At 44.9% G+C, this 13,882-nt stretch overlaps 1 protein-coding gene across 5 annotated transcripts in view; it reads right to left on the reverse strand.

Moving 5' to 3' along the window:
• Positions 1-13,882, reverse strand: part of rbm19 (RNA binding motif protein 19) — a 377,192-nt gene that overhangs the window by 317,602 nt on the left and 45,708 nt on the right. For all 5 annotated transcript variants that reach the window (XM_038790721.1, XM_038790712.1, XM_038790730.1 and 2 more), the window contains exon 11: positions 10,015-10,145. In XM_038790721.1, the coding sequence (XP_038646649.1) occupies positions 10,015-10,145 (131 nt within the window). The remainder of the gene's footprint in view (positions 1-10,014; positions 10,146-13,882) is intronic.

Below are 13,882 nucleotides of genomic sequence, written 5' to 3' on the forward strand. Positions count from 1 at the left end.
CCCGGCCCATTGAACCAGGCTCCAATGACTGCGGTCCTTCCCACTACCACATTTCTATTCAGTAGCCAACTTTCGCTTGCCAGTGTGGTGACACCTGCCAATGCCCCTCTCTTCCAGTAGACCGGCCCCACATACACCAACAATCCCCCACCTCCCTCATATTAAAGAACAATACAAAACTGTGACCACAGAAAAAATAAAACCAAACCCCAATACATACATGAATAAATGTAAACAAAACACCCCCATTCAAGAGACAGGAAAAAACAAAACTCCAATCAAATAGAAAACCTTCCATAAGAAAAAACACCATCCCCGTCCCCACAACCCAAGTCCCGATCCCAACTCTCATCTCAGTATCCCAGTCCTTCAGCCTTCACGAATGCCTCTACAGTCTCGAAACAAAAATTCCTCGAGTTGTGTGTCCCTCTCAACTTCACAGGATAGACCACTCCAAATCTCACTCCGCTGCTATAGTGCCATGTCAACCCGTCCAAAGGCTGCCGGCATTTTCGCACTCTGCCTACAGGTCTTGGTATATTTGTATACCAAAGCCTTCCCATTTCACCTCTCGTCTCTGCTTAACCAGTTCAAGACCCTCTCCTTCACATGGAATTTATGAAAACAGATTCTAACTGCTCTTGGTGGCTCATTTGCTTTAGGCCTCAGCCTGAGACACCGATCGGTCCTGTCCAACTGGTAGCAGGAGGGTTTCTCTCTCTCTCTCTTCCCCCTCTCCCCCTCTCTCTCTCTTCCCCCCCTCCCCCGCCCCATCAACTCTGCCAACATCTTTGCGAAGTACTCGGTCAGCCTTGGCCCTTTCTCCAAGACCGCCCACGATTTGAAAGTTTTGCCGTCTTGACCTGTTCTCCAGATCCTCCACCTCGGCTCTGAGCCCTTTGTTGGCCTCCGCCACCCTCCACAGCTCCTCACTCAGAGGTGAACTAGTCGCTATATTGCGACAATGCCTCCTCCACCCCCTTCAACTTTTCTCCTTGCTTCCGCACCTCGGCCGACGTCTTCCTCACTGCCGCCTTCCACAGCACCTCTATATGCTTGGCGAATAGCCTCTCAAATTCCCCTGACATCACCTGAGTCAGACTTTCCATAGTGAGGGGAGCGGCCCCACCCAATAACCCAACACCGCCATCTTTCTTCGTACAGGACTCAATCGGTCAACGGTGGACTTTCGCTCGCCCCCATCCTTCCAGCACCCTTCTGCTAGGTATTCGACATTTCCCACCTTCCTTATAACTTACAACTCATTCACAAACTACCCCTGAAACCGGGCATAAAAGTCCAAAAACCAGAGACTATAGCAGGAGCCACCCAACATGCGTCCTCCACCTACATGCCGCCACTGGAAGTCAACTTATAAGAAGTCTTAGATGCCAAGTTCAAAAGATTTTGGGACAGGTATGATTATTGTTTTCTCCTCCCCAAAAATTCTTTACTCCAAATTCGAATAGGCGATAGATGGCACTAATAAAATGTGAAGGCAGAGAGCACATCATAGGTAATGAGGGAGCACGTCAGAGGTAATAACCGTCTGGGGCTGGATTAGCACAGGGCTAAATAGCTGGCTTTTAAAGCAGACCAAGTCAGGCCAGCAGCACGGTTCAATTCCCGTACCAGCCTCCCCGAATAGGCATCGGAATGTGCCGACAAGGGGCTTTTCACAGTAACTTAATTGAAGCCTACTTGCGACAATAAGCGATTTTCATTTCATTTTCATGAAATATGAACAGCCGTAATACAGAACTGAAATGTGAAAATATAAAAGGGCTCATCTTCAAAAACCAGCAAAGTGTTTTCATTTGCCAGTCTTTCATAGAACTTTCAGGTTTCATTAAAAAAAATTCTGCATTTGGACTTTTTTTTTTAAAAAGCAAAAAGCAATTTGTAATTGAAGAAAAGATATTTCTGCTATAATTCTCGAAGATTTAACACCTCCGATTAGTGACTGCCACCCACTGGCAAATTTGAGGAGTTACATGTTTAAGTATGCTCCTTTAAATTATTAAACTATAGCACTACATTTTGAATAGTTTTCTTCATTGTTATTTATTTAAAACTGTTGAGCTATATTCCCCCTAGTTCAAGACTAAACCCAGAAACAAGATGGTAAGTTGTGTGGGACAGCCCACTCAACTCACAACAAGCACACAGTGCGTGTGTATGTGTGTGTGCCCATGCCAGTATTTTTTTTAATGCATTAAACGAGAAAAGAACTGTCCTATCACCATAAGCAAACTGAATATGCAAACTTAACTTGATGCTTCATTCAGGAGAAAAATCTAAAAACCCCAGCTGTCACTCACTTTTAAATGAGCGGTATCTCTTAATTAAAATAGAAATCATAGAAACGTTACAGCACAGAAAGAGGCCATTCAGCCCATCGTGTGTGTACCAGCCCAAAATAGTTTTTCAAAAAAATGAACCGCTCATTTTAATCTGACTTTACAGGTGCAGATCCAGGTACCTTTTGAATTAGTTGAATGTTTCAGCCATAACCACCAAATTCAGGCAGTGAATTCCAGACGGCCACTATACTTTGGGTGAAAGTGGTTTTCCTCATACCCCCTCTAATCTGTTTATCAATCACCTTAAATCCACACCCCATGGGGAGGCAATGGTGTAGTGGTATTGTCACGGGACTAGCAATCCAGATACCCGAACATCCTCGTGGACCCAAGTTTACGATCCATTGTTGCGAAAACCCATCTGGTTCATTTTTATGGAAGGAAATTTGCTGTCTTTACCTGGTTTGATCTACACATGACTCCCGATCCACAGCAATATGGTTGACTCTTAAATGCACCTCAATTAGCTCAGTTCTCAGCCTCCTGTTCTTTTTTTTTTGAAAATGTTTTTATTCAGGTTTTTTATTTCATACAATACAAAATAAACATGTCTGTACGGACAAGATACAATTTCCAAAGGCCAAACATTGGAGGTAACCCCAAAGTATTTTACTTTAAAATATTTTGGTTTTATTTGTACATCTGAACACTACAATAGGTGAGCAAGACTGTGCTTATGTGCAATTGGCCTCGCACAAGTCGTGCAACAGGCTGATGACACACACGAATCTAAACAGGAAGAGGAACCTTGGCTGTACCTTCATCTTGATCGTCTGCACCCTCCCTGCCAGGGAAAGCGGGAGTGTAGGTCCTTTTTAACTTCTTCCGCCAGACTCCATTTGTGATTCATGTCCAGTTGTGGGCAATCGGAATCCCCAGGCAGAGTAATTTGTTTATGGCTAGTTTGAATGGAAGACCCTGCAACTCCGGCCCTCCCCCTTTCGGGTTCACCAGGAATACCTATCTCTTGCCCAGATTGAGTTTGTACCCGAGAAGGCCCCAAACTCTTCCTGGAGCCTCATGGTTCCCTTCAAGTCGTTTTGTGGGTCCGATGTAGATGAGCAGAGTAAGACTCTATGCTCTCCACCTTCCTCTTCGGATACCCTTCTCGCCTTTTGGGTCTTGCATGGCAATTGCCAGTGCGAACAGGAGCAGAACAACGGGCATCCCTGCCTGGTGCCTGTGTGCAGCTGGTAGTATTAAGAGCTGGTGGTGTTGGTCCAAATGCTCGCTTTGGGGGCGTTGTAGGAGAGTTTCACTAGAGGTGAATCCCGCCCCTGGCCAAACTACTCCAATACCTCAATTTGTTTACGGGACGTGGACATCGCTGGTTAGGGCAGCATTTATTGCCCATCCCTACGTGCCCTTCTTGAACCCCTGCATTCCTTCAGGTGCAGGTACACCCACTGTGCAGTTAGGGAGGGAGTTCCAGGATGTTGTCCCAGTGACAGCGAAGGAACGGTAATATATTTCCAAATCAGGGTGCGAGTGACTTTGGAAGGAACCTCCAGGTGGTGGGGTTCCCAAATATCTGTTGCTCTTGTCCTAGATGGTAGTGGTTGAGAGTTTGGAAGGTGCTGTCTGAGGAACCTTGGTGAGTTACTGCAATGCATCTTGTAGATGGTACATATGGCAGCCACCGTTCATTGGTGGAGGGTTTAAATGTTTGTGGTAGGGGGAGCAATCAAGCGGACTGTTTTGGCCTGGAAGGTGTCGAGCTTTTTATATGTTGTTGGAGCTGCACTCATCCAGGCAAGTGGTGAATATTCCATTACACTCCTGACTTGTGCCTTGTAGATGGTGGACAGGCTTTGGGGGTCGCCATGGGATTCCTAGCCTTTGACCTGCCCTTGTAGCCACTGGATTAATGTGGCTAGTCCAGTTCAGTTTCTGATCAAGGTAACCCCCCGGGATGTAGATTGTAGGGGATTCAGCACTGGTAATGCCACTTAATGTCATGGGATGGTGGTTAGATCCTCTGTTATAGGAGATGGTCATTGCCTGGAACGAATGTAACTTGTCACCTTAAGCCTCGATATGGTCTAGGTCCTGCTGCATTTCGGCATGGATTGCTTCATTATATGAGTTGCAAATTGTGCTGAAGATATGTGCGGATGACTGCACACATCTCCACTTCTGACCTTATGATGGAAAGGAGGTCTTTGATGGAGCAGCTGAAGATGGTTGGGCCTACAACACTACCCTGAGGAACTCCTGCGGTGATGTCCTGGAGCTGAGATGATTGACCTCCAACCACCATAACCAGCTTCCTTTGTGCCAATACGACATCCAACCAGCGGAGTTTTCCCAGATTCCCGTTGACTCCAGTTTAGCTAGGGCTCCTCGATGCCATACTTGGTCTAAAGGTCTAAATGTTGCCTTGCTGTCAAGGGCCGTTACTTTCACCTCATCTCTTCCATTGGACTCTGCCGAAGACCTTTTCTGCGTCCAGGGAGACGATCACCTCCGTTCTATCCCCGGGTGATTAGTATCGCATTCAACTGCCATCTGATGTTCGCAGTTAGCGGTCTACCCTTGACAAAGCCCCTCTGGTTCTCTGCAACCACTTCTGGTATGCAGTTCTCCAGTCTCCTGGTCGCACGTATCTTCGCATCTATGTTAAGCAGCGAAATGGGTCTATATGATCCGTATTCCGTCGGGTCTTTGCCTTTTTTGGTTATCAGCGATATGGTGGCCTGTGTTAGCGTGGGAGGCAGGCAGCCCCTCGCTAGTGAGTCTGCGAACATCTCCCATAGGCTCAGGGCCAGAGCTGGTATAAATTGTTTATCGAAGTCCACCAGGAATCCTTCAGCAATCTGTCGACCTCCAGGATGCAGTCAATCAGTTGCTGTCTGGCCGCACTCTCTTCCCCATCTCTACGAATTTTGTAGGCTGTAATCTCTCCCCTAACCACTGCCTTCAAAGCCTCCCAGAATGTGGAAGGTGTACTCGCTTGTGGCCTGTGACGTTTTCAAGCAGAAGACCTTGTCGGCCATGAGGTCCGTGTCCAATCTCCAAGTGGGGCATTGGGCATGGCCCGTTTCCAACCTTACATCTATGTAATATGGAGCATTGTCGGAGATGATTTTCGCAGAGTATTCTGCTCTCTCTATTTCTCGAAGCATCGATTCCCTACTGCAAAGTCGTCGATATGGGTGTATACCTTGTTCACCGGTTAAAATAATGAGAATTCCTTCTCACCATGGTGTAGGAACTGCCATGTGTCCACTGCCCTCAACTGCTGCATGAATGCTCTCAGGTCCCTGGCCTGAAAGACCCAGATTCTATGTCCTTCCCAGCTGCTCACCTTCGTCTGCCTCGCCCACCACAGGATCCACTCACGGTGCAGTTTCGCAATTATCGCCCCTGGTTGATCCCCTGCTTTGGGCTTCGACCGGAGCAATCGGTATGCTCTGTCAATCTCCGGCAGGTTGGGGAAGTTGTTCCTCCCTAGGTTGCCCAGCATTTGGTCCATATAGCCCATCGGGACCCTGCCCTTGATCCCCTCTGGCACACGATCCAGATATTCTGGCGTCGGGACCTATTCTCTGGTCCCCGACTTTCCTCTTCAAGCTCCCCAGGGTTGCTACCAACCTTTTGATCTCTGGCTCCAGAGCGGCAATCCTGTTGACGCCTTCTCCAGCTCGAGGATCGGCTTCCCTGGCGCCTCCCACCTTTTTCCCTAGTCCATCGATCGCCATCTGCATGGCGACCAACGGCTAGATTTTCACTTTTATTGCCTCCCTTACCACAGTCAGTTCCTTCTTCAGGAATGTCTTCCACCTATCTCCAGTTGGTGGATGGGGGTGGGGGGGGGGGGGTTTGTTCGGTTGTCAGTCCCTCTCTCTCTGGGGTGGCCGGGGTCCCCTCATCTCCTGGGTCCGTCGACTCATCCACCTGCTGCTCGTGGCCTTGTCCTATGCTTCTGTCGTCTCTGTGGCCTCTCGAGCTCCCGTTTGCTGGCATGATGGTTCTGTTCTTTCCCTTTCTTAATTGTGGGTGTGATGCTACTGAATGTTTTCAACTAAATTTCAACAAAAAGTGCCTATTTGGCTATGTTCCTGAGTAGAGCCACTGATGTGCATCTGCGCAGCACATCACTGTCACCGGAAGTTCCAGCCGCCTCTGTTCGAAAGAAAACATTGCCTAACCAACCTTTCCTCATAGTCCTTTCAATGCCTGACAACATTCTTGTAAATCTCCTCTGCACTCTCTCCAGAGCAATTTGTCTATCCTGTAATCAGTGACCAAAACTGCATACCAAATTCCACCTGTAGCCTAACCAGCATTTTACACATTTCCAGCATTATGTCCCTGCTTTTGTATTCAATACCGGTGTCTGATAAAGGACAGCGTTCTATATGCTTTCTTTACCACATATCCTGCTATCTTCAGGATGTGAACATGCAGTCAAAGGTCTCTTGCTTCTTCTACTCCTCTCAACATCCTCCCAATTTATCAATTATTTCCTTCTTTGTTTGGCCTCCCCAAATGCATTACCTCACACTTCTCCTGATTGAATGTAATTTGCCACTTATGCACCCACCCCGCCAAACTATTGATACAATTCTAGAGACAATAACTATCTGCTTCACGATCAACCACATGGCCAATTTTTGTTGTCGCCTGCAAATTTCCCAAACATGCCTTCGACATTTAAGTACAAATCATTAATATATGTAACAAACAGCAAGGGTCCCAACACTGAGCCCTGTGGCCAGCCACTGAAATTCACTTTCCATTTGCAAAAACACCCATCTACGATTACCCTTTGTTTCATGAGCCAATTTTGGATCTAATACTCCACCTTCTCCTCTATCCCATGGGATTTCACTTTTCTGACCAGTCTTGTCATGTGGGACCTTGTCCAATGTCTTACTAAAATCCATGCAGACAGCATCTACCGCACTAACCCCATCAATTCTCCTTGTTACTTCCTCAAATCATTTGATTAAGTTAGGAAGACATGATTCTCCCCTCAGAAGACCATGCAGATTATCCCTGATCAGTCCATGCTTAACTGACAGTTTATCCTGTCTCTTGCAACCCACCACTGAATTCAGATCGACTGGCCTATCATTATCTAGCCCATCTCTTGCACCTTTTTGAACAATGGTTAAGAAGTTTGTGAACCTCCAATCCTCTGATACCTTGCCTGTATCTAGTGAGCAAAGGAAAATTATCCTCAGAGCATCCGCTGTCACCTGAGGAAGGAGCAGTGCTCTGAAAGCTAGTGTTTGAAACAAACATGTTGGACTTTAACCTGGTGTTGTAAGACTCCTTACTGTGCTCACCCCAGTCCAACGCCGGCATCTCCACATCATCTCTGACAGGTCCAACCCTTTCCTTATTATTCTCTTGTTCTTAGTGTACTGATAAAATATTGGATGGTTTTCTCCGATTTAACTGCCAATATTTTCCCATATCCTCTCTTTACTTTCCCAATTTCACTTCATCCCTGTATTTTGCATAGGTCATCTACAGTATTAAGCTTATAAACAAACAAAAAAAAACCATGTTCCTCGAACAGTTTTGCAATAAACTGGATGAACTAATGACGCAGATAGATATAAATAGGTATGATATAATTGGGATTACGGAGACATGGCTGCAGGGTGAACAGGGATGGGAACTGAATGTCCCAGGGTTTTCAGTATTTCAGGAGGACAGGCATAAAAGAAAAGGTGGTGTCGTGGCACTGCTGGTTAAAGAGGAAATTAACACAGTAGTGAGAAAGGATATTGGCTCTGAAAATGTGGAATCTGTATGGGTAGAGTTGAGAAATACCAAGGGACAAAAATCATTAGTGGGTGTCATATATAGACCCCACAAACTGCACTGGTGAGATTGGGGATGGCATTAAACAAGAAATTAGAGATGCATGTGACAAGGGAATATCGGTGACCATGGGTGATTTTAATCTTCACATAGATTGGGCAAATCAAATTAGGCACAATGCCGTAGAGGAAGAATTCCTGGAGTACACACGGGATGGTTTTCTTGACGAATATGTGGAGGAACCAACTGGAGAGCAGGCCATCTTGGACTGGGTACTGTGTAATGAGATGGAAATTATTGCCAATCTGGCTGTACGAGACCCCTTGGGGATGAGCGACCATAACATGATAGAATTTTTTATCAAGATGGAGAGTGAAGTAGTTGATTTGGAGATGAGGGTGCTGAATCTTAATAAAGGGAACTATGAAGATATGAGGCATGAGTTGGCCTTGATGGATTGGGGAGAGTTACTTAAAGGGATGACAGTGGATAGACAATGGCAAACATTCTAGGAACGCATGGAGGAACTACAGCAACTGTTCATTCTGTCTGGCACAAAAGCAAAGGGGTAAGAGGGTCAATCCATGGCTTACAAGGGAAATTAGAAACGGTATCCGATACAAGGAAAAAGCATACAGATTGGCCAAGAAAAATAATAGATCTGAGGATTGGGAGCAGTTTAGAATTCAGCAAAGGACAAAGGGATTGATTAAGAAGGGGAAAGTACAGTACAAAAGGAAGCTTGCAGGGAACATAAAGACTGACACTAAGAGTTTCTCCAGCTATGGGAAGAGAGAGAGATTGGTAAAGAGAAATGTAGGCCCCCTACAGACAGAAACAGGGGAATGCATAATAAGGGACAAAGAAATGGTTGAGCAATTGAATACATATATTGGTTCTGTCTTCACAAATGAGGACACCGATAAGGAGACATTTCTTCACACAAAGAGTGGTGAGCCTGTGGAATTCATTACCACAGGAAGTAGTTGATGCTAAAACTTTTGAGTATATTCATGAGGCAGTTGGATATAGCACTTGGGGAAAATGGGATCAAAGGCTATGGGGAGAAAGCAGGACTAGGCTATTGAGTTGCATGATCAGCCATGATCGTGGTGAATGGTGCAGCAGGCTCGAAGGGCCAAAAGGCCACCTCCTGCTCCTATCTTCTATATATCTATCTATGTAGCTCACTTCCACATTCATTCACACAATTTATAGCAGGTGCCACAGTTTTGCAGCTTTTAAAAAAAAATCTTGTACGTGACCTGTAAATGTGGGCCTCAAGATGGAATGTGAGCCTCATAGTGGAATCCCAGCCTCATGCATGGGTAAAATAAATGAAAAAATAGCTCACGAAAATCGGGTTACAATGATCTCCTGGACTAATTTTTAAACCCTCAAAAGGATTCGGGGGAATTTTTCAGATTTCCAAAAGTTACCTTGATTTTTACATTAATTGGCCTTTTCCAGAGGTTACAAAGAAATGGGACAGGCTAGATGAAGCAGTGTATTTTTTTCCCTATTTGTAATTTCAATCAATGCAAATCATTGTAACCAAAATGAAAGTTGGTTAATTATGTTATTAACAAGAGGACTGCTACAAGATTTTAATGTTTAATGTGATGTAACACCATAACCCCCTTCAGAAGTAATAACTGACATCAAGCAGTTGGGACAAAAACAGTAGCAAGATTTTATTACCAGAAGCAAAAAGATCTCTCTAACATCCCCAAATTCATTCAACTCTTCATATCTTACAGAAACTGTGAACTATATAATCAAAGAACTGATGAAAGGATGTTATCTTTCAATAGATGACTGGGTTAATCATATGTGAATCACAAATTTTACGGAGAATGACTACAAACTTTACCTGAAACACTTCACCATCTAGTTCAGCAAATGCCTTCACTGCATGTTCAGGCATCATGTAGGTGACGAAGGCAAAACCTTTAGGTTTCTTAGTCAGACTGTCAATAGGAAAATGAATCTCTGATAGCAGTCCTGAGGAGTGTTTAACAGAAGATTATAAAATTAATAAAAGCTATGACAATAATTTTTATTAAACTCATTTAATTTCTTCTTTTTGTCAGCTAATTCCATAAAATATATTACTGTCACAATTTTTAAAAAACGCACTTGTACATGAAGTATAGTTACTAACAACAGTCTAGCATTTGTGCATTTATAAAAAATCTATTTTTCCATATAACTTTACATCACCAGAAGTCAATTATAAAGGTTACACTTTCAACTATTAGGTGTGCAGGTTATTGCGGGCAACGTACAAGGTTTTTGCACTTTGCTAAAGTGTCATTACCATAATCTTCTCTACTTCAAACTACCTGGTTTGAAGTCAGCGCCATTACCACACAAGGAAGCCATTCGACCCATCGGGTCCATGCTGGCTGCCAGCAGGGCAATCCAATCAGTTCTATTTGCAAATTTAGTTCCTCAAGTGACCATTCAATTTTCTTTTGAAATAGTTAATGATTTCCTCGTCCATCTTTGCAGCAAGTCATTACTACTCACTATTTGGGAAAATTCTTCCCCACAGCCCCCATGCATCTCTTTCCCAAAACCTTAAATCTGTGCCCCCCTTCTCCTTGTACCATCAGCTAATGGAAATAGCTTTTGTCTAACTTATCGAAACCTGCCATAATCTTGTACATGTTTATCAAATCTCCCCTCAAATCTCTTTTATTCCAAGACAGATACCCCCCAGCTTTTCACTCATCCCTGGTCCCATTTTGCCAAATATTCTCTACATCGTTTCAAGGACACTCAGTATTCCTAGAATGTGACCAGAATGGTTTAAATACTCTACCCCGACCTAACCACAGCTTCATAAAGGTACAGTATAACTTCCCTGGTTTTGTACTGTTTATGAATTCTATAATCGCATATTTGTTAATTATTCTTTCAAAATGCCCTGACTCCTTCAAAGATTTATGCACATTAATCCCAAGGTGCCGCTCCCCGTGCCCCATTTGAGTCCCTATTGCCTTTCACTACTGTCAAAATGTATCATTTTTCCTATTGCAGTCATAGAATCCCTACAGTACAGGAGGCCATTCGGCCCATTGAATCTGCACCGATACTCTGAAAGAGCACCTCGGAACATAGAACATTACAGTACAGGCTTTTCAGCCCTCGATGTTGCGCCGACCGTGAACCCCCTCTAAAGCCCATCTACACTATTCCCTTATCGTCCATATGTTTATCCAATGACCATTTGAATGAGTTTAGTGTTGGCGAGTCCACTACTGTTGCAGGCAGGGCATTCCACGCCCTTACTACTCTCTGAGTAAAGAACCTACCTCTGACATCTGTCCTATATCTATCTCCCCTCAATTTAAAGCTATGTCCCCTCGTACTGAACATCACCATCCGAGGAAAAAGGCTCTCACTGTCCACCCTATCTAATCCTCTGATCATCTTGTATGCCTCAATTAAGTCACCTCTTAACCTTCTTCTCTAACAAAATCAGCCTCAAGTCCCTCAACCTTTCCTCATAGGATTTTCCCTCCATACCAGGCAACATCCTGGTAAATCTCCTCTGTGCCCTTTCCAATGCTTCCACATTCTTCCGATAATGCGGTGACCAGAACTGCACGCAATACTCCAAATGCGGCCGCACAAGTTTTGTACAACTGCAACAGGACCTCATGGCTCCGAAACTCAATTGCTTTACCAATAAAAGCTAACACACCGTAGGCATTCTTAACAACCCTCTCAACCTGGGTGGCAACTTTCAGAGATCTATGTACATGGACAGAGATCTCTCTGCTCATCCACAGTAACAAGAATCTTACCATTAGCCCAGTACTGTCTTCCGGTTGTTCCTTCCAAAATGAATCACCTCAGACTTTTCTGCATTAAACTCCATTTGCCACCTGTCAGCCCAGCTCTGCAGCTTATCTATGTCCCTCTGTAACTTGTAACATCCTTCTGCACTGTCCACAACTCCACCGGCTTTAGTGTCATCTTCAAATTGACTCACCAATCCTTCTACGCCCTCCTCCAGGTCATTTATAAAAATGACAAACAGCAGTGGCCCCAAAACAGATCATTGTGGTACACCACTAGTAACTGGACTCCAGTCTGAACATTTCCCATCAACCACCACCCTTTGTCTTCTTCCAGCTAGCCAATTTCTGATCCAAACTGCTAAATCACCCTGAATCCCATGCCTCCATATTTTCTGCAATAGCCTACCGTGGGGAACCTTATCAAACGCTTTACTGAAATCCATATAGAACATATAGAACATAGAATAGTACAGCACAGAACAGGCCCTTCAGCCCTCGATGTTGTGCCGAGCAATGATTACCCTACTCAAACCCACGTATCCACCCTATACCCGTAACCCAACAACCCCCCCTACCCCCTTAACCTTTTTTTAGGACACTACGGGCAATTTAGCATGGCCAATCCACCTAACCCGCACATCTTTGGACTGTGGGAGGAAACCGGAGCACCCGGAGGAAACCCACGCACACACGGGGAGGACGTGCAGACTCCGCACAGACAGTGTCCCAGCCGGGAATCGAACCTGGGACCCTGGAGCTGTGAAGCATTTATGCTAACCACCATGCTACCGTGCTGCCCCATATACACCACATCAACTGCTTTACCCTCATCCACCTGTTTGGTCACCTTCTCAAAGAACTCAATAAGGTTTGTGAGGCACGACCTACCCTTCACAAAACCATGTTGACCATCTCTGATCAAATTATTCATTCCCAGATGATTATACATCCGATCTCTTATAAACCTTTCCAAGACTTTGCCCACAACAGAAGTAAGGCTCACTGGTCTATAGTTACCGGGGTTATCTCTACTCCCCTTCTTGAACAACGGGCCAACATTTGCTATCCTCCAGTCTTCTGGCATTATTCCTGTAGACAAAGATGACTTAAAGATCAAAGCCAAAGGCTCAGTAATCTCCTCCCTCGCTTCCCAGAGAATCCTAGGATGAATTCCATCCGGCCCAGGGGACTTATCTATTTTAACACTTTCCAGAATCGCTAACACCTCCTCATGAACCTCAAGCCCTTCTAGTCTAGTAGCCTGTATCTCAGTATTCTCCTCGACAACATTGTCTTTTTCCTGTGTGAATACTGACGAAAAATACTCATTTAGCACCTCTCCTATCTCCTCTGACTCCACGCACAACTTCCCACTACTGTCCTTGACTGGCCCTACTCTTACCCTAAGTCATTCTTTTATTCCTGACATATCTATAGAAAGCTTTAGGGTTTCCTTGATCCTACCTGCCAAAGACTTCTCATGTCCCCTCCTGGCTCTTCTTAGCTCTCTCTTTAGATCCTTCCTAGCTAACTTGTAACTCTCAAGCGCCCTAACTGAACCTTCACGTCTCATCATTACATAAGCCTCCTCCTTCCTCCTGACAAGTGTTTCAACTGCTTTAGTAAACCATAGTTCCCTCGCTCGACCACTTCCTCCCTGCCTGACAGGTACATACTTATCAAGGACACGCAGTAGCTGTTCCTTGAACATGCTCCACATTTCCACTGTGCCCATCCCCTGCAGTTTTCCTCTGCATCCTAAGTCTTGCCTCATCGCATAATTGCCTTTCCCCCAGATATGACTTGCGGTATATACCTATCCCTTTCCATGACTAAAGTAAACGTAATCGAATTGTGGTCACTATCACCAAAGTGCTCACTTACCTCCAAATCTAACACCTGTCCTGGTTCATTACCCAGTACCAAATC

The sequence above is a fragment of the Scyliorhinus canicula genome, chromosome 1 (assembly GCF_902713615.1).
Source record: "Scyliorhinus canicula chromosome 1, sScyCan1.1, whole genome shotgun sequence".
Classification (NCBI taxonomy): Eukaryota; Metazoa; Chordata; class Chondrichthyes; order Carcharhiniformes; family Scyliorhinidae; genus Scyliorhinus; species Scyliorhinus canicula.